Source organism: Hypanus sabinus, chromosome 15 (genome assembly GCF_030144855.1).
Source record: "Hypanus sabinus isolate sHypSab1 chromosome 15, sHypSab1.hap1, whole genome shotgun sequence".
Lineage (NCBI taxonomy): Eukaryota > Metazoa > Chordata > Chondrichthyes > Myliobatiformes > Dasyatidae > Hypanus > Hypanus sabinus.
In genome coordinates, this window is record NC_082720.1 from 54,224,264 (window position 1) to 54,246,482 (window position 22,219).

The following is a 22,219-nucleotide window of genomic DNA, read 5'->3' on the forward strand; positions in this document are numbered from 1 at the left end:
TCTCACATATTCCTGTCTCTAAACCCAAATCTGATCCCAACTTGCATTTCTGTCCCCAAAACCAAACTTAAAAAACAACTAAGTCCGAGTCAAGGTCTCCACAGAGAACGCAGCTGGGCACCATCTTACAGCATTTTACTTGAAAGGCAGTTCTTCAGGTTTTGAGTGTATATCATTTTCCAGTCCCATTAATTTCTCTAATACTAATGTTACAAAGCTCATTTGCTCTGCACTTCCTTCTATGAAGATAAGCACAAAATACTTGTTTCTCTGCAACGTCTTTATCTCCTAATGCAATTTCCCTGTTCTCAATCTTTAAAGGACTCATACTAACTTTGCCAATTATTTTTTTCCTTTTCACAAACTGCTTTTATATTTTTCACTAGATTACTCTCACATTTTGCATTCTTATCAATGTTCTGATCTGTGCATGGCATTCTTCAAACAATTCTAGAATTATTTATCTTTTACTCCCTCTCTCACTCTCCAGCAGGGAACAGACACAACTATTTATGGAGACCAAAGCATTGTATTCCCACCTGGTTCAAAAGTGCGACCCAAGAAGAGCAGGGTGAACTGCATCAATGACTATCGCCCACTTGCATTCACAGCTACTGTGATGAAGTGTTTTAAGAGTTTGATCATAGCTAGAATCAACTCCTGCCCAAGCAAGAGTTACGAAACCCCGTAACTGGGTCACTTACCAGCAAAGATAGAGAGGTCTGTTGAAGTCTGATGGTACTATTTTTTAAAGTATTTATTGATAAAGGGGCACAAAAATAAGATTAATGCAAACATACAGATAATATACGTTGTCAATACTACATCTAAAGCGCGGGTATAATAATAACCAATAAGAAATAGCTCTATCGTTGTCTAGGGGCTAATGTATTGTCCGATGGAAATATAACAGTCACTGTTGGTTTGTTCACGCTGCAGCGTTTTGGGTTTAAGAGAGAGGCGGTTTAAACTTGCCCAGTCTTTTATGATGCCAATCCGTTGAGTCAGGGGAGTGGCTTTCCCCATTGTTATCTAAAAGCCGTTTTCCGTGGTTCCCGCCACCAGTTCCAGCAACGGAACTGAATGCACGTGGCCTCCTTCAGATGACTTCCTGCTGTTACGTGGTCACTTAACGTTTCTTCTGGTGCACCTGAGGGGCTGTTCCTACAGACCCTCTTTTATCCTGACTCACAGGGTCGTAGATGTCAATCAGGTTGGGGGTGATGCAATCTCTCCCTCAACCAGCCCACTTTGCCTGAGGGCGTTCACGTAGCATAGTATCTCAATCCACAAATTTGTCTCCAAAAGACAATGGCCATGTCCCCTAGCTTTACATTGCCGGGGAAACAAGACATTCTGCACGTCCCTCTCTCATTTCCTGGGCCCCTTGACCCAACCCAACAGTGATCTTGCGATTCTCACAAAGGAGAGGACTACCCCACACCCTTCGGCCCCTCAGAGCTGTGGTACATTCATAACACAAGGAACTCAACCCATTCCAATTTGCCGATCTGCAGATCTACAATGGATGCAATCTCACTGGCTCTCCACACAAGAGCAATATCCATGTCAGGCTGCTGCTTGTTGATTACAGCTCAGCATTCAACACTATCATACCCTCAGTAATAATCTCCTAAACCTGGTCTCTGCATGTTCCTCTGCAACTGGATCTCTGACTTCCTTACTGAGAGACCACAGTCAGTGCAGATCAGAAATAACACCTTCTCCTCATTGACTATCAACACTGGTGCACCTCAAGGATGTGTGCTTAGGCCACTGCTCTACTCCCTCCACAACCATGATTATGTGGCTAGACAAAGCTCAAATGGCTCTATAAATTTATCAATGACACAATTATTGTTGGCAAGGTGGTGACGAGGAGTATAGGAGTGAGATACATCAGCTAGTTGAGTGGCATCACAACAACAACCTTGCACTCAATCTCAGTAAGACCAAGGAATTGATAGTGGATTTCAGGAAGGAAAAGTCGAAGGAACACACACCAATCCTCATCGAGGGATCAGCTGTGGAAAGGGTAAGCAGTTTCAAGTTCCTGGCTGTCAACATCTCTGGGTTCAGCGTATTGTTGCAATTACTAAGAAGGCACAACAGTGGCTATATTTCATTAAGAGTTTGAGCAGACTTGGTTTGTCAACTAAAACAATCAAAAACTTCTACAAATGTACTGTGGAGAGCATTCTGACTGGTCGCCACTGCACAAGATCAGAAAATTGTAAACTCAGCTCTGTCATGGACACTGGCCTCCCCAGCATTGAGGACAACTTCGAAAGGTGATGCCTTTAAAAAGACAGCACCATCATTAAGGACCCCTATCACCCAGGACATGCCCTTTACACACTACTACCATCAAAGAGGAGGTACAAGAGCCTGTGGATACATACTCAATGCTTTAGGAACAGCTTCTTCTCCACTGCCATCAGATTTCTAAATGGACACTCACTATTTTTTTTTCTTTTTGCAGTACTTATTTATATATATATTAAAGAAACTATAAGTGACAATAAGATATATTGTTATATATGCATTGTTACAAACCCCGTAACTGGGTCACTTACCAGCAAAGATAGAGAGGTCCGTTGAAGTCTGATGGTACTATTTTAACAGTATTGATTGATAAAAATACACAAAATAATATCAATGCAAACATACAAATATACGTCGTCAATACTAAATCTAAAAGCGCGGGTATAATAATAATCAATAAGAAATAGCTCTATCGTTGTCTAGGGGATAATGTATTGTCCGATGGAAATATCAAAGTCACTGTTAGTTCGTTCAAGCTGCAGCGTTTTGGTTTGAGAGAAAGACGGGTTAAAACTTGCCCAGTGCTTTTATGATGTCAATCCTTCGAGAGTCGTTGGGAGTTGGTTTCCCCGTTGTTAGCTAAAAGCCGTTCTTCCGTGGTAAAGGACACCGGTTCCGGGGCAAATGGAACCGAACGCACGTGGCCTCCCCACCGGCTTCCGCTATTACGGGATCGCTAGCGTTTCTTCTGGTGCGTCTGAAGGGGCTGTTCCCCAGACCCTCTTTTATCCTGACTCAAAGGGTCTCAGATGTCAATCAGGTTGAGATGATGCAATCTCTCCACCAACCTCCCCCTCGGTTCATTGCCTGGGGCTTCAATGCATCGCACAGGATGCAATACACAAGTCCGTCTCCAAGAGACAATAGCCGGTATCAATGGGTCCCCTCTGGGAGGCCAGGTCACATTCCAATCTTTGTGAATTCTGCATGTCTTTCTCTCCTGGGTCCTGGATCTCCTGAACTGACTCAATAGTGATCTTGCGATTCTCACAAAGGAGGGGGCTACCCTGCACCCTTCGGCCCCTCAGAGCTGTGGTACATTCATAACAACATACACATAAATACAGTATAATTCTTAATGTATAGGTTTTTTATTATGTATTGCAATGTACTGTTGCCAAAAACACCATATTTCACAACATATGTCAGTAATATTAAAACTGATTCTAATTCTTAAGTGTGAGGAACTCAACTGATCTTGATTTTGAGAATCCAATGGATTTAGTTCTATTCTTAACTGCAAGATTAAATGTGATAGTGCCCATTGTACAGCTTTAAATAGGATTCAATTTTCCATCCTCAATATAATTAATTTCAAATATACTTATTACTAACTTGTATCTCATCTGAAACACTTCAAGTTAAAACTGGCATTAGGTATTCATTCTATATGCTGCACTTAAATAAATTTGTCATACAAAAATTAACCATATGGAAGTATGACTCGCCAAACTATTGGTCATTTGATAAACACTAAGCTTATTCATAGTGACAAATACTTACATAAATTCCCACACAAAGCAGCAACATGTGATAAAAAGCTAACTCATTTATTCATAAATAGTGTGGAGCACCAGTGTAGCTGCTCTTTGCTCCGGGTTGTAACTAGCTCGTTGTAAGAGTTCATTCCTGGTGTTCATGCTCTTGTCCTGGGATTAACCATTTGATACTATCTGACTGAACTGTACCATAAATTAGAAAACTACAGACAAACATTATGGAGAAGACAAGAAGCCAGTCAATGCCTCTCACTGCAACACTGGGAAGTGGACCAATAAGATCTTCTTCTGTTACTTCAACTGTGCCATTTGCTTCAATACCTGAAAAGGAGGTCATATTTGTTGTAATGTAGATTTCTACAGCATATTTGCATAACAGACATTCTTTAACTGAGAATTTGTAAACTGTACCACATGTTCTTTTTTACTTCTCAGGAGTACAAAGCTAATTTCTGTTACCAATTTACTATAGAAACCAGTAAATGGAATTAAACATTAACACGGTAATTGGTTTAAGGAAGAAGTCATTGTATGAACAGGCAGTACAAAGGAAGTCACAGTCATAGAAAAGTACAGCACAGAAACAGGCCTTTTGGCTAATCTAGTCCTTGGCGAATCATTTAAACTGCCTAGTCCTATCGACCTGCACTGGGACCAGAGCCCTCCATACCGTTCCCATCCAAACTTCTCTTAAATGTTGAAATTGGGTTCGTATGCACCACTTGCGCTGGCAACTCATTCCACATTCTCACAACCCTCTTTGAGTGAAGAAGCTTCCCCTTGTGTTCCTCTTAAACTTTTCACCTTTCAACCTTAACTCATGACCTCTAGTTGTAGTCCCACCCAACCTTAAGTCTCCTTGCATTTACCCTATCATTAACCTTCATAATTTTGTATACCTCTATCAAATCTCTCCTCAATCTTCTACGGTCCAAGGAATAAAGTCCCAACCTTATGATCTTTCTTACAACTCAGATCCTCCAGTTCAAGCAACATTCTTGTAATTTTTTCTGTGCTCTTTTAACCTTATTTATATCTTTCCTGTAGGAAACTGCAAACAATACTCCAAATTAGGACTCACCCACATCTTATGCAAATTCAACATAACATCCCGTCTCCTGTACTCAGTACATTGATTTATGACGGCAATATGCCAAAACCTTCCTTTATGACCCTATCAACCTGTGACACCACTTCCAATGAATTATGAACACTTATTTCTGGGGAGGGCAGCAATGGCAAATTTAGATTAAATACTGAAGGGCAGAGACATAACATTGCCTACGAAGATCCGTATAGTCAAGTCTAAGGTATCTCCAGTTGTGATGTATGGCTCTGACAGCTGGACTGTTAGTAAGGCTGAATACAAAAGAATCAATGCCTTTGAACTTGGATGCTGGAGGAAAGTGTTAAAGTTCATTGGACAGCAAGAAGATCCAACAAGTCAGTACTTGAAGAAACAGTCAGGCTTTATTATGAGACAAAAGCTCACATATTTCAGCCACATCATGAGAAGACAGGATTCCTTGGAGAAGACTCTCATGTTAGGTAACACAGAAGGTAAAAGAAGGAGAGGACAACAGAGGCTATGATGGATAGATAATATCACTTAGACAATGTGTATGACCTTGAGGGATCCTAGAGAGGCAGTTTCTAACAAGAAGGCTTAGTATGCAGGAGTCCATGAGGTCATGAAGTGTCAGATTCTGCTTAACGACTGAAAAATAACAACATTCCCTGATCCCATTTTTCTACCGCATTCCTCAGAGCCCTACTATTCACTGTGTAAAACCTACCCTGGTTGCTCTCACCGAAGTGCAAAACCACGCACTTGTCTGATTAAATTCCATCTGCCACTTTTTAGCCCATTATTCCAGCCGGTCCAGATCCCACCACGAGCTCTGATGACCTTCCTCCCTTCCTCGCTGTCCACTAAGGAGCAGTTTACCAACCATCAGTTTAGTGCTTTGTAACAGGAAAGTTATTATGTGGGAACAACATTCTTGACTGAGAAGGATGGGGGAAAAAATTACTTGTTCTTAAAGGATCCTTTAATTCTTCATAAAGGATCTCCCATTTGCTGTACTTTGTAACAAACTTGGGTGAGGCTAGTGCCTGAAAAGGTCTTGGAGAAGAAGATTCATACAATGCATCAGCTCATTAACGAAGACACTTCTGAACCTAGAAGTTACAATAATACTTTAAACTATTTGACATAACCACATCCATATTCTAAAATATGCTCTTATACAAAATTTACATTGAAATTATAACCTGTAAATACCCATGCATGATTTATAACAGTCATAATTATACAAACCCGTTTGATTAAAGATGAATGCCCTCAGGGTTGAAAGAGTTCTGTCTGTATGGTTAAACCTTGCCATTGGCTTGACACCTTGAAACAGCAGGATGTTAGGAACAGCAACTGTACCAAACCTAGTAGAGAGACTTAAAAGCAAGAAATGCAATAATTAATCCAAAGGTGTAAATCCATTTTTGAGTATCAAAGTGTATGTGTTATATTCACATAGAGTACACCTAGAGCAAAAAAACAGTCATCCATCTGCATTTAATTTCTACAAAATACAGGAGAAACTGAAAAGAGCAAGTACCCTAATTGTAAAGTAGTACAAGTAAAACTTTGCCTGGAGCCTCTGTTAATGAGAAAGGAGATAAAATGAATTATATTTTGTTTGCTATCCCATAAAATGGGAGGAATAGACTGATGGACAGAGCACATTGTGAGGAAGAAATGATCCTCGCAGAACACGAAAAGGGAGGAATTATTGTGCTTGCTTCTGGCAAAAGATGGTCCACTAAATGTGACGCTGGCAAGTGGAAAACAAGAGGAATCCTAGTAATATCTGGGAAGAAAAAACATAGCAAGGGCACAACTGAAGGGAAATTCCAGGCTGAGGAAAAAGGAGAACACATAGCAAGCGTGGGAAAAGATTATGTGATCATCAGAACAGATGACAGAGATGAAAGAACTGAGCAAATTGAATACAGTCCTTGTCAGAAGAGAGATGGGTGACATGTGGTCAAAATACCGCAGACATAGGAAATCTGGAAACAATTAGTGGGGAGGCAATATTTGTGTGGTCAAGATAGCTGAGGGCTTGTGGTGGATATTTATCTACAATCCCAGAACAGAAGTTAAACAGGTAAGGAAAAAGTCAGAATGAATAATATGAAGACAAGGCTGGAAATCAAAGTCAAAGTCCTCAGCAAAATTGAGAAACAAAACTGATAATTTTACTCTTATGATTTAAACTCCTCAGTGAGTTTACTAGATTTCCTGTACTTCTCTGAAAATATAACAAATTATCTCTGTTTTTCCTTTTGTGTTATATGTCAGATGGGTTCAGGAATTAACCAACCTATTCTATACACTTTTTTTATAGTGTACCTGTACCCATGAGGAAATGGAAAATAGTGGACCGAGAGCATGTCAGATCTTTAAATTTGTATTTTTCCTTCAGGTTATGCCTCATTAGAATTATACAGTTTAGACAACAATTGAGCCCTCAAGTAAAATCTAGTTGAACCTACTTTGTCACATTTTGAAACACAGTTATAGCCTTGAAACACATTCCCAACTATATCCCAACACTGAACAAAAAAAAAACTGGCCTCATTCCAGGACACATTGAAATGAAAAAATAAACATGATTTTCCTGAAGTGTTCAAAAAAATCAGGCTAAACATAAATGGCCAAGTAACAAATAATTCTGTGTTTTACATATTTTATGTTCAAAGAGCATTTAGAAGCATGAAAAATAAAAATCTGTATATTATAAACTATTACTGACTTAAATTGTATACAATGCAACGTTATACAGAAGAATTAAGATTACTGTATCTTAATCAATTTTATAAAATTCTGTCCATCTCCAACAAAACATGGTGCTGTTTATACCTGCTGTGCTGAGATGCATCCAGTGCCAGAAATTGTAGGGAAGGAAAAGCACGTGGTAATGCATTGAAATGTGGACCAAGGTCTGCAGAGAATCGACACCACGGTGTGTAGAACAGGACTACAGAACAGTCACTGCCGTTGGCACTCAGAAATTCCATGAGGTCCTGTAATTACATATATACATTTTACTGGCCATAATGCAATATCAGACTAATCAGAAGATAGAACATTCTGTTTGAAAAGATTACATTCGGCATTAATACTTGTATACCTTCAGGGGCTTTTTGAAATACTCAATGAGTAAGAAAATATAGTACTTCATTTACAAACTAATTCATGCTCTGGCTAACTATCATTTGAAGTGCATACCCAAGCATAAGGAAAGATGAAATCTATAATATCTACTTAAGGGATCAATCCACAGCTGATGGAAATACAGTAAATTCACCAATACTGAATTGATTCCTGAAGACCACAGGAAGTGGTGTGACAACCGAGGACTCTGCCTTGACATCAAGCCTCATCTCCAAAATGGCTAACCACAGACACAGAAACATCAAGAGGCAATCCACCAATAATCCAGCATGACTGGGAGTTTTTCTCAGTCTTTATCTCTCCAAACGGGTACAAGACAGAACGAGAAGAAAAGTGCAGTCATATTCACTGAATGTTACTGGGATTTCTGAAGGCACAGTGAAATTCTAAACTTCAATATAATTCTACACTTTAGAAAGGACCCATCACTGGAATCTGGCACTGAAGTCACCTTCTGTCTGAAGCAAGTGTAAATGTTGTACTATAAGTGTCTAAAAAGAAAACTGTAGCCATAAAACTCATTTCAAACAGAAACTATTTGCAAAAAAAGGGAAAGGTTTGTTGAATTTATATTGTACATAAGAATTACAATTATCATAAACTTCTACAGCATCTGTTCTTTGAGTCATCTGAAAATTTACTAACCATTCTTTATATATTTACATCCAAATTGTTTATATAAATTGCAAACTACAAAGGTCTCAGCGCTGACCCCTATCCACACCACTAGAATAAGGCCTACAGTCTGAAAAACAACCCTCAAACATCATCCTCTACTGAGCCAAGTATGAATCCAATCTGCTATCTTTCCCTTAGATCCCATGCAATCCATGATCCTGCCATGAGGGACCTTGTCATATGTCTTGTTAAAGTCCACACGGGCAAAATTCACTACCTAACTTCATTTACTCTTTTAGTTACTTCTTCAAAGATTTCTGAAATTTGTCAGACATGACTTCTCATGCCATGCAGAATGACATTAATCAGATGTCTCTGCATTAACTGGGACATTTTGATGCATGACGTAATGTTGGGGACAGCTGACTCTGAGATTTTCAAGCACGACATTGAAGTTATTGGTAATGAGGAGGAGAGTTGTCTTTTATTAACAAGGGACCAGGGATCCCCGCACTACCTTTTAGAATCCAATGAGTTTGGATAGCCATAATAGACAGACCCTGGGGTCAAGTCCCATAAAGCTGAAAGCAATGCATCAAGAAGATCAATAATTTCAGTGTAGTTAAGTTCAGTGAGTGCAATCTTTAAAATGCTTGAGGCCACCCATGCGATCCACAACCCCTTGATCACCAGGCTGTCACCAATCACTGTTAATCAAGGTAAGGAACCAACATTCGTAGGTCATCATCTCCTTTGTGCATCTAATGCCATTATAGTTCTCACATTTGCACTTTACAGTTCGCACTATCCATGTGTAATCCAATCACCCTGTGGCACACCTTGACACAGTTCCCTCAGTACAAATAAAATAGGCATAGAGCTGTTAATTGGTGAGTGATAGGTATAGCTGGCTTATCATGCTACCCAAGGAAAGAGCACTCATCTTACTATCCTAGGAAAGAGCACAGTGTGCCTGTTGCCAAGGACACAGTCATGAATGGACTTCAGGATGTTGGTGTTCTCTCATGACCATGTTATTTCTCTGAATTGCACTTCTTCCCACAACCATGCCTCTTCTCTCACCCTATCATCAGATAGCCAAGAAACGTCAACTGACCAGGTGGTTGTGGAGGATGCTGAAAGATAATTTCATACTTGTATTTACTGACACTACTCAGGTGGTGTAAAATTGGGCTGGAGTGCCCTTCATTCCAGGTTGAAGACACGGACCAGATATCCTCAGGATAATGGTGATGATGTCAGAGGCTTGTAAGAGGTTCTTTCAGCCTGAGTGGCAGTCCATATGGACTTTAACAAGCCATTTGACAAGGTCCCTCATGGCAGGATCATTGATTGCATAGGATCCAAGGGAAGGTAGTGGATTGAATTCAAATCGGCTTAGTACTGGGAAGCAGAGGATAATGTTGAAGTATTCTTTCTCAGACTGGAGGCCTTACTGTAGAGATGTGGACGGGGTCAGCTCTGGGACCTTTGTAGTTTGCAATTTACAGTGCCTATAAAAAATATGCATCGCCCTTGGAAGTTTTCATGTTTCATTATTTTACAATATTAATACACAATGGGTTTAACTTGGCATCTTTGACACTGATCAAGAGAAAAAGACTCTTTCATGTCAAAGTGAAAACAGATCTCTACAAAGTGATCTAAATTAATTACAAATATAAAACACAAAATAATTGATTGCATAAATATTCACCCCCTTCAACTCAGTATTTAGTAGATGGACCTTCGGTAGGAATTACAGCCTTGAGTCTGTGTGGATAAATCTCTATCAACTTTGCACATTTGGACACAGCAATTTTTCCCCATTCTTCTTTACAAAACTGCTCAAGCTCTGTCAGATTGCATGGGGATCGTGAGTGAACAGCCCTTTTCAAGTCCAGCCACAAATTTTCAATCGGATTGAGGTCTGGACTCTGAATTGGCCACTCCAGGTTATTAAATTTGTTGTTTTAAACCATTCCTGTGCAGCTTTAGGCTTTATGCTTGGGGGCAATACCTTGCTGGAAAACAAATCTTCCAAGTCGCAGTTCTCTTGCAGACTGCATCAGGTTTTCCTCCAGGATTTCCCTGTATTGTGCTGCAGTCATTTTACCCTCTACCTTCAAAAGCCTTCCAGGGCCTGCAGCAGTGAAGCATCCCCACATCACAACGCAGCCACCACCATGCTTCACGGTAGGGATGGTGTGTTTTTGATGATGTGTGGTGTTTGGCCAAACACAGCATTTGATCTGATGGCCAGAAAGCTCAAGTTTGGTTTCATCAGACTATAGACCCTTCTACCCGCTGACTCCAGAGTCTACCACGTGCCTTTTGGCAAACTCTAGTTGAGATTTCATGAGTTTTTTTCCAACAGAGGCTTTCTCTTCACCACTCTCCCATAAAGTTGCAACTGGTGAAGCACCTGGGCAACAGTCCTCCAGAGCTGTCATAGGTCTCCCTCACTAGTCTCCTTCTTGCATATTCACTCAGTTTTTGAGGACGGCCTGCTCCAGGCAGATTTACACTTGTGCTGTATTCTTTCCATTTCCTGATGATTGATTTAACTGTACTCTATGGGATATTCTGTAACTTGGAAATTTTCTTGTATCCATCTCCTGACTTGTGCTTTACATGGAATTGCTAGGAGTGTTCTTTTGTTTTCATGCTGTAGTTTTTGCTAGGATACTGACTCACCTGCAGTTGGACCTTCCAGATACAGGTGTATTTTTACCACAATCAATTGACACACAAATGGCTGCAGCAGTGATGATTTGGTGCGTCATATTAAAGGGGGGGGGGGGGTGGGAGGGAATACTTAAACAATTATCTCGTGCTTTATATTTGTAATTATCTTAGATCACTTTGTAGAGATCTGTTTTCACTTTGACACAGAAGAGTTGTTTTAATCTGTTGATCAGTGTCAAAAAAGCCAAATTAAATCCACTGTGATTCAATGTTGTAAAACAATAAAAAAGAAAATTTCTAAGGGGAGTGAATACCATTTATAGGCACTGTAAGTAAACAATTTGAATATAAATGTACAAAGATTGGATAGTAAATTCGCAAATGACAGGAAGAGTGGATGCTGTAGAAGTTTATGATAATCATAATTCTTATGTACAACAAAGATTCAATTAACCTTTCCTTTTAAGAAAGATAGGCTGGTTTTACAGGTACATTACATAGTCTTAGCATCTTACAATGTTGATCTCTCACTGAGTTACACCAGCTACTCTACAGTACTGCAACTGCTGGAAATCAGAAATTAAAGCAGGGTATGCTGGAAAACCTCAGCATGTCAAGCAGCAGCAGTGGAAAGAGTTGCTTCCTGACACAACTCTTTCCACAGGTGCTACCAGACATGCTGAGTTTCTCCAGCACTTTTTGTTTTGATTTCACCCTACAACACTTCTACTGCAAGTTAATCAAACCAGTCACAGAAATTAGCAGGTACAAGTTGGCAAGTTAATATATCAGAAGCAACAGCATTGATGAATCATGATCCCTGCTCCTATCTGAGCCTTTTCGATCTGTTGTAACCTGGTATCCCTATTGTAGGTGGGAAAATGGCTGTTCTTAATTTGAGCCCAGTAAGCAAATGAAGGACACTGAGTAAGAGGATATTACAGCTGCTCAAATTCTGACTTTACAAGCGCTCATACATGTACATCATACTTAGCATTCTGAATACCTTGCACTTGTGATAATCAGCTATCAGTACAAAGAGAAGTTAAATGAAAAGCACTTTTTTAAAATTCTACATTACTCAATACTACAGCACTTTGATGCCTGTATTCACTATGTTAAGCAGGTAGTCTTTATTAATTCACCAATGAGCTCTTGTAACACAAGCTCATAAAAGCTGATTTTAAGATTCTGATGTGGCAGTAAACTTCAAATAATCTGAGAAAATCGATACAGTCCATAAATTTCAACATATTAGTATAGCACATTCCTAATAAAGAAAATACCAGATTCTGACGCTTTACGTATTTGTACTTCAACATCATCATATTTTAATTACTTTTATTAAGAAGGAAACATCATGAAAACTTATCAAGATGAGTCATAAGATTTGCTTACAATTTAGAAACAAATAATTTTTAGGATCCATCTGTACAATATAAAACTCCTAAAGGAAAAGAATTCAGAAAGCATGAACACTGGATGATTTGCTTTTTAGCCCTCTGAGAGAAAACACTGGCGAACCAGTCCATGGCCACACAGGTAAGACCAGACTTCAATAGGGACCTTGAATATCAAAGAATATGAATACATCCTCCCTCGGCAATACAAAATTCTTCACCAATATTTTTCCTCTTTTTATAAACTTTCCCAATTAATTTAGGAAATAATTCCACAAAAAGGTACAGAGATGAATAGAAACGTAATGCAGATTAATTCCTCAAGATCAATGAGGAATAATAAGTTTTTTTATTGCTTAATACAACAGCTCCAGTTTCCACTAATTAAACAGTAGGGAGTATTTCAAATATTCAAGCAACAACTTGCATAAAAGCAGTGAATCTGGGGCAATTGAAAAGCTGGAGGGGCCGCCAGAATCTGAAGCACAAAATCTGCTCTTTTATTTCTGTCAGCAGTAAAACTTCAAAGTCAAAATCAATGGGCCAATAAACCAGGCAATTTTAAAAGTCTAATTTACTACAAATCAGGTAACCTACTAATTACTATACTAAATTCCCCACAAAGAACATTTTGGAGCACAATTTCCGAAGAAAGAAAGTGTTCAGTTCTTCAAATTTGGATAGTTTTGCACAACATCCAAGTCTAGTTTACTGCTAACCCCAGTTACGTTGCACCCTCATTCTCTGATCCAAGCAGCACTGTAGCACAGTTTCCTTTGTCAAATAGCTTAGTAGGGAATTTCCTTCTGCCAATAATATTTTCAAAACACACTAGATAACTTCAATTAAAAGTCCCTAGCTACTGAAAAACCACTGCACTTTACTTTGATGTCTTCAGTGACACTACCAATGACACAGATTCACTGGGGAGAACAAGTATGGTAAACTATTGTGTAATGGTATCAAATATATGTGCACACGGGCAAAAGCTATGCAAATAAATCAGAAATTTAAAATGTTAAGCTTCAACTAACTACACCAAAGTAGTACAAGTGTCTGTAATTTCCAGCCTTACAGCATAGCTAAGCTGGGACCAAATGCTTGCAAACAGAAAAGGGCAAAATAAAAACAGTTAAAAATCCAAATTTCCACCCTGTTATTTTGTTTGGCAGAGAATATGTGCAGAACAGAGAAACTAGCAGAGACACATTTCTAGATTTTAAAGTGTAAAAGTTAAAATAACTTATTTACAAAGTAAATGTATAGGCTGAATGCTATTACATACATGGCAAAGAAATCACACAACCCTGTGGGTGTTATGCAGCTGCCTGTGCTGAATTTGTCTAACAGCAAATACACCAAATATAATTAAATGACAATCTGCCTTACTTGTGAGCCATTAAGGATTTGTACGATAGAGCGATCTAATCCAGTGATATTTCTTTCTTCACAGTTTACTTTTGGTGCTTTGGCTGTTCCAGTGACATTTGACTCTTCCACTGCTGTGCTTTCAGTCTTTGCTGGTTCCATGACATTTGTGGCTTTCTTTTCAAGTAGCTCTCCCTCCTGACTACTGGACGAGATATATGAAAACGAAGGAAACATTTCCTTTGGAACACTACATTCGCCCTTTTCTCCACTTGGGCCAGTACAGAGAGCGTCTCTGCCTTCAAATGCAGGGTGTTCACTTCTAATATTCTGCATTAGAGTCAGTAAAGCCTTTTCATTTGAGGTAATTCCACTTCCCAGGACTGCATCAGCCATTTCTGCTGTTGGAAAGTGTGCTTTCCTTTTAGTCTGTCCATCTGTTTCTTCAAGTTGTGCATCACTGACTGAATTAGAAATTACTTCATTCCCCTCAGTAGTCAAAAGTTTTGAAGCATCAGCATCTCTTTGGACTGCAGCTATAAATATAAAAATTCTTTTGATTAGAAATTGGGCTCAAAAATAAACAATACATCAATATTTTTATGTAGTTAATATTCAACCTGTGGGAAATGTAATTAGGTTTTTTAGAACAACAGCTAGAGCTCTACATCAATGATGCAGAACTGTGTTTAATGCTACTGAAAGCAGCTGAGAACTTTGATTTCAAGTAATTTAATAAGTTTTGGAATTAAATAAACATAATCTCAATAAAGACACCCATTAAACTAACGAACGTATGGTCTGTGATTCAACACCCATTTATCTGGTAGACTTTTAACAGTTCACTCAATTCAGGAATTAACAATGAATGCCACCAATGCCTGTGAAATAATAATGTTTTGAAAGATTTGTCTTCGGATCATGTTTGGGGTGGAAGGTAACAAACTATCTCGTACACAACGGCATCCAACATCATATAAATTTTTATTAATGCGATATCGATAACCAAACTCCACTACAAAGCTTCCTACCTACATCTATGGTTATTCAAAACTTAATTCCAGAAGATAAAAGAATGTATGAGTCACTATATTCAACCTTTAAATCATGTCACTTGTAGGAGCCACCTATCCATCTCTCTATCTGCTTTGTACTCTGTATTGTGCAGTTAACTATGATTATTATGGTAACTAGTCACATGAGTGGAGTCGTGGTAAAAGCAGAAGGATTAATTCACTTACTTTGTTGCAGTTTGTAGCTTGGGACCGGCAGAGATCGTATCTCTTGCTAACCACTGAGATAATGCTCAATAATGCTTAATTGTATGTTTGCCCATTGCTAATGAAGGATCGAATAAAGGATTCAACTTTTGGAGTAATCACTGGAGCAGTGGGCACGTCATGCAAGTATAACATTCGCTATGCTCGCAGGCAAGTGGCAATTGTTTTGTTTTGATTTTGGATTACACCTTTGTTACAGCACAGGAAGTGTTAGACCACTAGGCCAGTGAAAATCATTAAAAAAGAATTATGTGAATGCAATGATACATACTGTATTGTTATGAGTTTATATATGCAATAGAATGGGATTTAAAGGAGTTACATGCAAGACGACAAATATTGAGGGACAAACATGTCTTGGGGGAAAAGGCAGATCAACTCTAAAGAAAAATGGAGCAGCTTATGTTACAGGAGGAATTGCAGCCAAGATGTCCAGAGTTAAAATGCCAAGTGTTGTGTGTGCTAAATGTGCTCCAGCAGAGCAGTTCTATGGTGAGAGTTCCAATGTTGATATGGAACACAGAAAATCCAGCATACTTAATGTCAATATGGATACATTTATGAAACAAATGTCTATGAGACACGGTTTTGAACCCCAAAGGGTAGTTCAGGGTGTGATCAATAATTATAATGACCATTTGTATTTTCCCAAACAGTCCACTGGAGGTTATCCTAGAGAGCTTGTCAAAAGTTGACAGTGGACCGGCCCAGAGAAAGCATATCCAAAGGCCTAAACTTTACTACAGGAACATTCTGGTGATGAGCACAAAACTGCTACGGCTTACATGTATAGGGCTCTTTCTTGGCCACATATCAAACTAGAAAACGTGAAAACTCTTCAAGACTACAGTCTTTATTCTTAGAAGTTGTTGCAATGCTAAGGAAGGCCTGCAGGCCGTGTATGAGTTGAACATGCCTGCTAATATGAAGATTACTGCACATAATTTGTCCAATAAATTTTGGAAAGAATGGAAATTGATGGTGTATAAACTGCAAGAGAGGCACAACCATAAGGTTACTCTCACTGACATTGTTGATTTTATTGAAAGGCAAATAAAGACTGCTACACACCCAGTGTTTGGAAGGAAATACAATGCTACATCGTCAACAGTAAGCAAAGGTGTGAACAAAACTGGGTCACAAATTCATTCTCAAACTACACGAAGCAGCTTTGCCGCTACTGTGGCTCTGCGGAAAGTGAAACTCAGCCTGGAGCTGATGAAAAGGGTGAAGATTCAGGACAAGCCATGAATGAATCGAATACTGCAGTGAGTACTGCCCTGGTGCCTAATGGTCTTACTGGGGCTGGTGACCATGATTGTAAACTTCCTATAATTCCAGTTCAGGTGAAGTCTAAGAAGGGTAACAAGACAGTGTTTACTTATGTGTAACCCCCTGGGTCGCCTCAGGCTCGCTCAGCTCGTTCTCGTCTAGGGGGAGCAGCCTTCGGCCCCGCCAAACTGGGTAATCAGCTGGTGTGGATGCTGTGTGATGTCCCCACCTCATCCAAAAACAGACAGTACACCATATGCGATTAAATGAGTACAATTTATAAAGGTTACTATAACTAAGTGATTAATAACGATACAGTATATATGAAGAGAAAATTAAAGAAAAGGCGCCAAACTTATCAAAGTCCAAACCACTTCGTGCACAGCCGTTGGAGCTCAATTACTGAAGTCTTCTGGCCACTATTCGATTCCCTCCGAACTCCTCAACTCGCAGCTCAGGACCCTCCGAACTCCTCAACTCTCCAAACAGCTCAGGACCCTCCGAGTGGTCAACCAAGCACATCGAGCTTCATCCCCCCCTCCTCGGAGAATCTCCCGGCCTCGGACCCCCCTTTGGGGTCCGATCCTCACCCAGCTTAGAGCATTGCGTCCTCTCTCTCGACCCCCTCGCGCCGATCTGCCCAAAAGCCCGTCAACAAAAGCTTACAGGCTCAGAAGAAAGAACATTAATCCCCATTTGGTTTACAAAGGAATACCATTCTCGTTATCAGTAAATTTGCATTCCTGCTAGTTAACAAAAAGAAGAAACCCTCTTTACATATGCTTTCCAAAATCAAAGATGTGTTTTGCACAGTGAGGCTCATGAACAAGCTCAACCTGACAGGAAAAGGAAAACGTACTGTCTTACACACTATGGATCAAGAGAAGATTGTGAGTAGCTCTGTCTTTTCAGGGTTGGAGGTGGCTGGCTTAAATAGTGAAAACCATCGTGAACTGCCTACTATGCAGACACATATGTAGACACATGCCTGTCTACAAAGGGAACATTGCTCATCAAGAGATCTTCAGGAATGATCTCACCTGAAGCATGTTTACTTACCAGAAAGTGAGCTGATGATAGGGTCAAATGTGCCTATGGCACTGGAGCTATTGCAAGTGATTCACGGTTTTAATGATGAACCCTATGCAATCAAACCTATAACCATTGAAAGGAGACCACGGTGATGGAAGACACTATGCTCAGCCAGAGCAGTATTAATGGGGCTTTAGTTTTGCGCTTGAGTGAACTTTGGCAGCAGCGATTCAAGACAGATATTCCTGAAAGCAATCAAGACTTGGGTTTGTTAGAAGAAGATCACAATCCCAGTCAGATTGCTTACCAAAAGAGGACATTGTTGAGATTTCATGTCTGCTATGTCTTAGTACCATGTAGTCGTAATTATTATAGTATAATGATTAAGAGGAAGGAATGTAGGAGCCATGTATCCGTTCTCTATCGCTTTGTATTCTGTGTTGCACGTTTACCATGTTTGTGATGATAACCAGTCACATGAGTGGGGGGTGCTGTAGCAAAAGCTTTGTGACATACTCTTGCTTAATTCGTTGCAGTTCGTAGCTTAGGACTGACAGAGGTCATATCTTTTGCTGACGACTGAGATAATGCTCAGTGTTTGCTAATTGCTAATATAAGACCAAATAAAGGGTCCAACTTTTGAAGCAATCATTGGAGCTGTGGGTGCATCATGCAGGTATAACAGTCCATATGGTCGCAGGCAAGTGGCAATTGTTTTGTGTTGACTTTGAATTAGTTTTGGGGCTACACCACTGTTAGAGCACAAAATGATGCCACTGGGCCAGTTAAAAATATTTTTTAAATGAGTATGGGGTGAATGTCGTGATACATACAGTATGTTATGAGACTATCAGCTCCCAGTTTAAAGATCACAATTAGCAAAGAAAAATTAACAGCTGAGTTCAAAATAAACAAAGCAACAGAAATGCTGCAATTGAGCCTCAATTCACATATTCTGCTTATTTCTGTGTTTTTTTCAGCTCATAGCTGGATTGTTGATTACCACTTCCTGTGAAAGCCTATTTGCATGATCTCATTACCTCTGCCTTTAAATTACACTGACTTTTAAATTTTCAATACCAGTTTCTATAGGATATTCTATAGATTGGTCTTGACTTAACGTTGTCCTTCAGGTCAAAGTTGAGAATTGAGCAGTCTGAATACATAATTATTTAAGCTTCAAAATATTTAATTAGTTAAAAAGATTTTTTTCTTGTTATGACATGTTCCTTAAATTGCTTTGTATTTCTCTCAACAATTCAAAACCTGGTCATTGGAGTGCACAGGATATCCAAATGCCAAATCTGAACTGGGAACTCAAGAATTATTGAAATTTTGAAACAGGCGTGGACCCATTAAAATACAGACTTTTATGTCCCCGAGTATTGATAGCTATGGAAGTCGTTTTAGAGGCTGCTGAATTGTAAAATCTGCCAGTTAAAATTGCACACAAAACAAAGAGATGGTAATCAGATTAACAGGAATACTAGCTGGGAAATCAGGGAGTACTGCGCTGCTCTTTTTTTCAAGGAGATGAGGACTTAATTCAATGTTTGATCCAAAAGAAGGCAACTCCAACACACAATTTTTTTAAAATAATCTGAAGTGTTGCTTTTGGAAATCTGAAACAATTAGAAACACTCAGTTGATCAAGCAGCGGCATCTCCGAAAAAGAATTAACAAAGACACCAATAGCGGGAGAGTCTAGGACCAAAGGGCACATCCTCAGAATAGAAGGATGTCCCTTTAAGACGAGGAGTTTTTTTAGTCAAGGGTGGTGAGTCTGTGGCATTCATTCCCACAGAAGGCTGTGGAGGTCGTTGGGCATATTGAAAGCGGAGGTTGCTAGGTTCTTGATCACGGGAAGAAGGCGGGAGAGTGGAACAGAGAACAATAAATCGGTTATAATCGAATGGCCTAATTCTGCTCCCATGTTAAAACACCTCATCAGAACTCACCAGAAGCACAGTCCTGAGTGATACCTCCAGAACAATTGCGTTTTATATTAACCTGGATGATGTGTGAACCCACAACGGAAGTGCGCTTCCGCAATAGAATGCCCAGGGCACGAACTCCTTCTGCGGCCTCCCTCCCCTGACAGCCCGCCGTACACTCACCTTGTGCGGCCACCTCTGCGAGAATCAGCATCAGCGTGAATACACCCACTCCCTGCACACTGGCGCCCATTCTGTCTCCCGACGCCAAATGAGACTAACTTCCGAAGCTCCGAGCGGCCATGCTGACTGCGGCACCAACCTGACACCTGGGAACGGATGTTGATGTTCACTCACCCGGCACGACCTCTGATTGACAGCGTTGTTAGCTAATCAGCGTTCCCGACCAGACAGCCTTTTCCGCAGGGGCGGTTCTAGCCAATCGCCATACAGAAGAGTGAAACGTCGACGGTCTATTTATTTCCATCGATGACAAATTCCTCCAGCGCTGAGTGAGTGAGTGAGTGAGTGAGTGTTTGTTTGTTTGTTTGTTTGTTGCTCCGGATTACCAGCATCTGCAAAATTTCTTGTGTAGATGACAATTAAAATCCGGTTCATTAAATTTGTTTGACCTGTAGCTGGTTGCTAGGAAACGTGGTGAAGGTTGGAAAAATACAATTGTTAGCACCACTGAACACATTGATCAAATAACATTAAGAATGTAAAGTTTTTGCACCGTGTTTTTGTTCATTTTATAATGAATAACGTTTATTTTACAAATAAAGGTCCTCCGACGGTTAGCAGCATGAGCACCATTCAAACAATAAAGGTGGACAGCACAGAAACAAGCCGTTCGGCTCACCGCATCCATGTCAATCAAACGTTAGTCCATCATTCTCATCCATCTGCAACGTGTCCTACTTAAGCTTTTTTTTGCTTTGCTTGAGACAAGTTCTGAAACAATTTGTGACCTTCAGAGAGCTGTCTTCCTCAATACCTGTCTGGACGGCAGCTCCGGGATTTGGACCCGGTGATAAAGGAAGGGCGGTGATTTATTTCCGAGTCGGGATACCGCACAAGTTTAAAGCGAATGAACAGCACATGAAGACGGCGCCTCTACCTTCTCCGACGTTTGCGCAGATTCGGCGTGTCATCTAAAGCTTTGACAAACTTTTATAGATGCACATTGGTTGCATCATGGTCTGGTATGGAAACACCAGTGCCCAGGTACAGGAAAATAATGTAATGGATTCAGCATTGTCCACCCCACCATTGAGTGCATTTACGTAGAGCGCTGCCAAAAGTAAAAAGCATCCATCATCAAAGACTCTCACCATCATGCCGATGCTCTCTTCTCACTTCCGCCATCAAACAGAAGATGCAGAGTCCACGCCACTAGCCGACAACCATCAGGCTCCTGAACCGGCGTCAGTCACTTCACTGACCATAACTTCGAACTGATTCCATCTTCTACGCTCACTTTCAGGGACTCTTTAAATCATATTTTCAACCTTATTATTATATGTACGGGTAGTTTTCCCTTGCATGTTTTTTTTTGTCACTGACCATGTATAGTTCTTCGTACATTCTACTGTATTTCTTTTTTCCCCTGTAAGTGATTGCAAGAAAAGTAATCTGACAGTATGTAGTAACATATGCGTACTTTGATCATAAATTAACCTTGAACTTTGCTGCTCTCCGTGGTAAAGGCTGCAATAGCTTGGGCAGTTACGCTGCCGAGCAACCTCCAGTGCAGTACACATCTATTCTGCAGGTCCTGAGAGGACATTGGGTTGCTGGGTCGGGTAGCGGTCAAGTGTGCTGCTGTGTCTCGGAAGTCATCAAGCCTTGTGAATGTTTCGGCATCTTTCCAAGCAAGCGAACGATAGTCGTTCACTTTCCCGACTTGTGCAGCTTGCAAGCAGACTTCGGGGTCTGAGTTACTCCACCTCCTGCGTTCCGTACGTGATGAGAACAAAGACACGAGGAACGGCAAGCGATGGGGTAACGGGATGTGATCTGGTGGTGTGTCCCAGACTATAAACCGCTGTAGCTCTCGTATTCATGCAGCCCCGTATTTAAGATTCTCTTCACCAGAGATGCCAAGGTCGTCGGTGTGGTATTTAGCGGTGGTGCATTTGAGTGTCAAAGGTTAGTGGGTCTTGTGGTCACGGACTTTTATTTCGATCTGTTCCACTTACTAGCCTATGCATGATTATTTTCCAGACCTTACTGTACTACATTGCTACCTCACAAGTTACAAATGGAATCAAACACATGAGACATCCACTTCTAAACAGGATAAATCAGATTCAGGTGGTTGAACTAAGACACGATTGATGATGTAGAAATGCAAGAGTACCTTAGCTTTTCTAAGTTTCTGTCCCCCCCCCCCCATTTTCCTGAAGAAACACAAATCACATACCTTCTTAACGGGTACCATGGGCACTGTTCATGTCTGAACCATCACAGCCAAAACCGGTTACCTGTCTTGTATCGCTTTGTGGCCACTGTTGTGATTTGCGGGAGCATTTCAAACTGTTAGGATGAAGTGATTCAAAAATAC

The 22,219-nt window shown here is 40.2% G+C and overlaps 1 protein-coding gene across 1 annotated transcript; it reads right to left on the reverse strand.

Annotated features, from left to right (window-relative positions):
• Positions 1–739: 739 nt before the first annotated feature.
• On the reverse strand, positions 740–20,010 carry txndc15 (thioredoxin domain containing 15). The gene is made up of 5 exons (XM_059990432.1): positions 19,837–20,010; positions 14,157–14,671; positions 7,747–7,910; positions 6,145–6,275; positions 740–4,145 (listed from the first exon to the last, which is right to left on the reverse strand). Exons 1-5 carry the CDS (start codon positions 19,904–19,906, stop codon positions 3,949–3,951), a joined length of 1,077 nt encoding a protein of 358 aa, XP_059846415.1. The 5' UTR covers positions 19,907–20,010; the 3' UTR covers positions 740–3,948.
• Between the last annotated feature and the right edge of the window lie 2,209 nt (positions 20,011–22,219).

What these genes read in the sequence shown, in the direction of transcription:
- txndc15 (XM_059990432.1), bottom strand. Translation starts at nt 19,906, where the DNA reads ATGGGCGCCAGTGTGCAGGGAGTGGGTGTATTCACGCTGATGCTGATT. An exon ending in AAATCCTTAATGGCTCACAA is followed by an intron (nt 7,911 to 14,156) that starts GTAAGGCAGATT and finishes ATGTAATTACAG; the next exon opens with GACCTCATGGAATTTCTGAG. An exon ending in GATGCATCTCAGCACAGCAG is followed by an intron (nt 6,276 to 7,746) that starts GTATAAACAGCA and finishes CTTGCTTTTAAG; the next exon opens with TCTCTCTACTAGGTTTGGTA.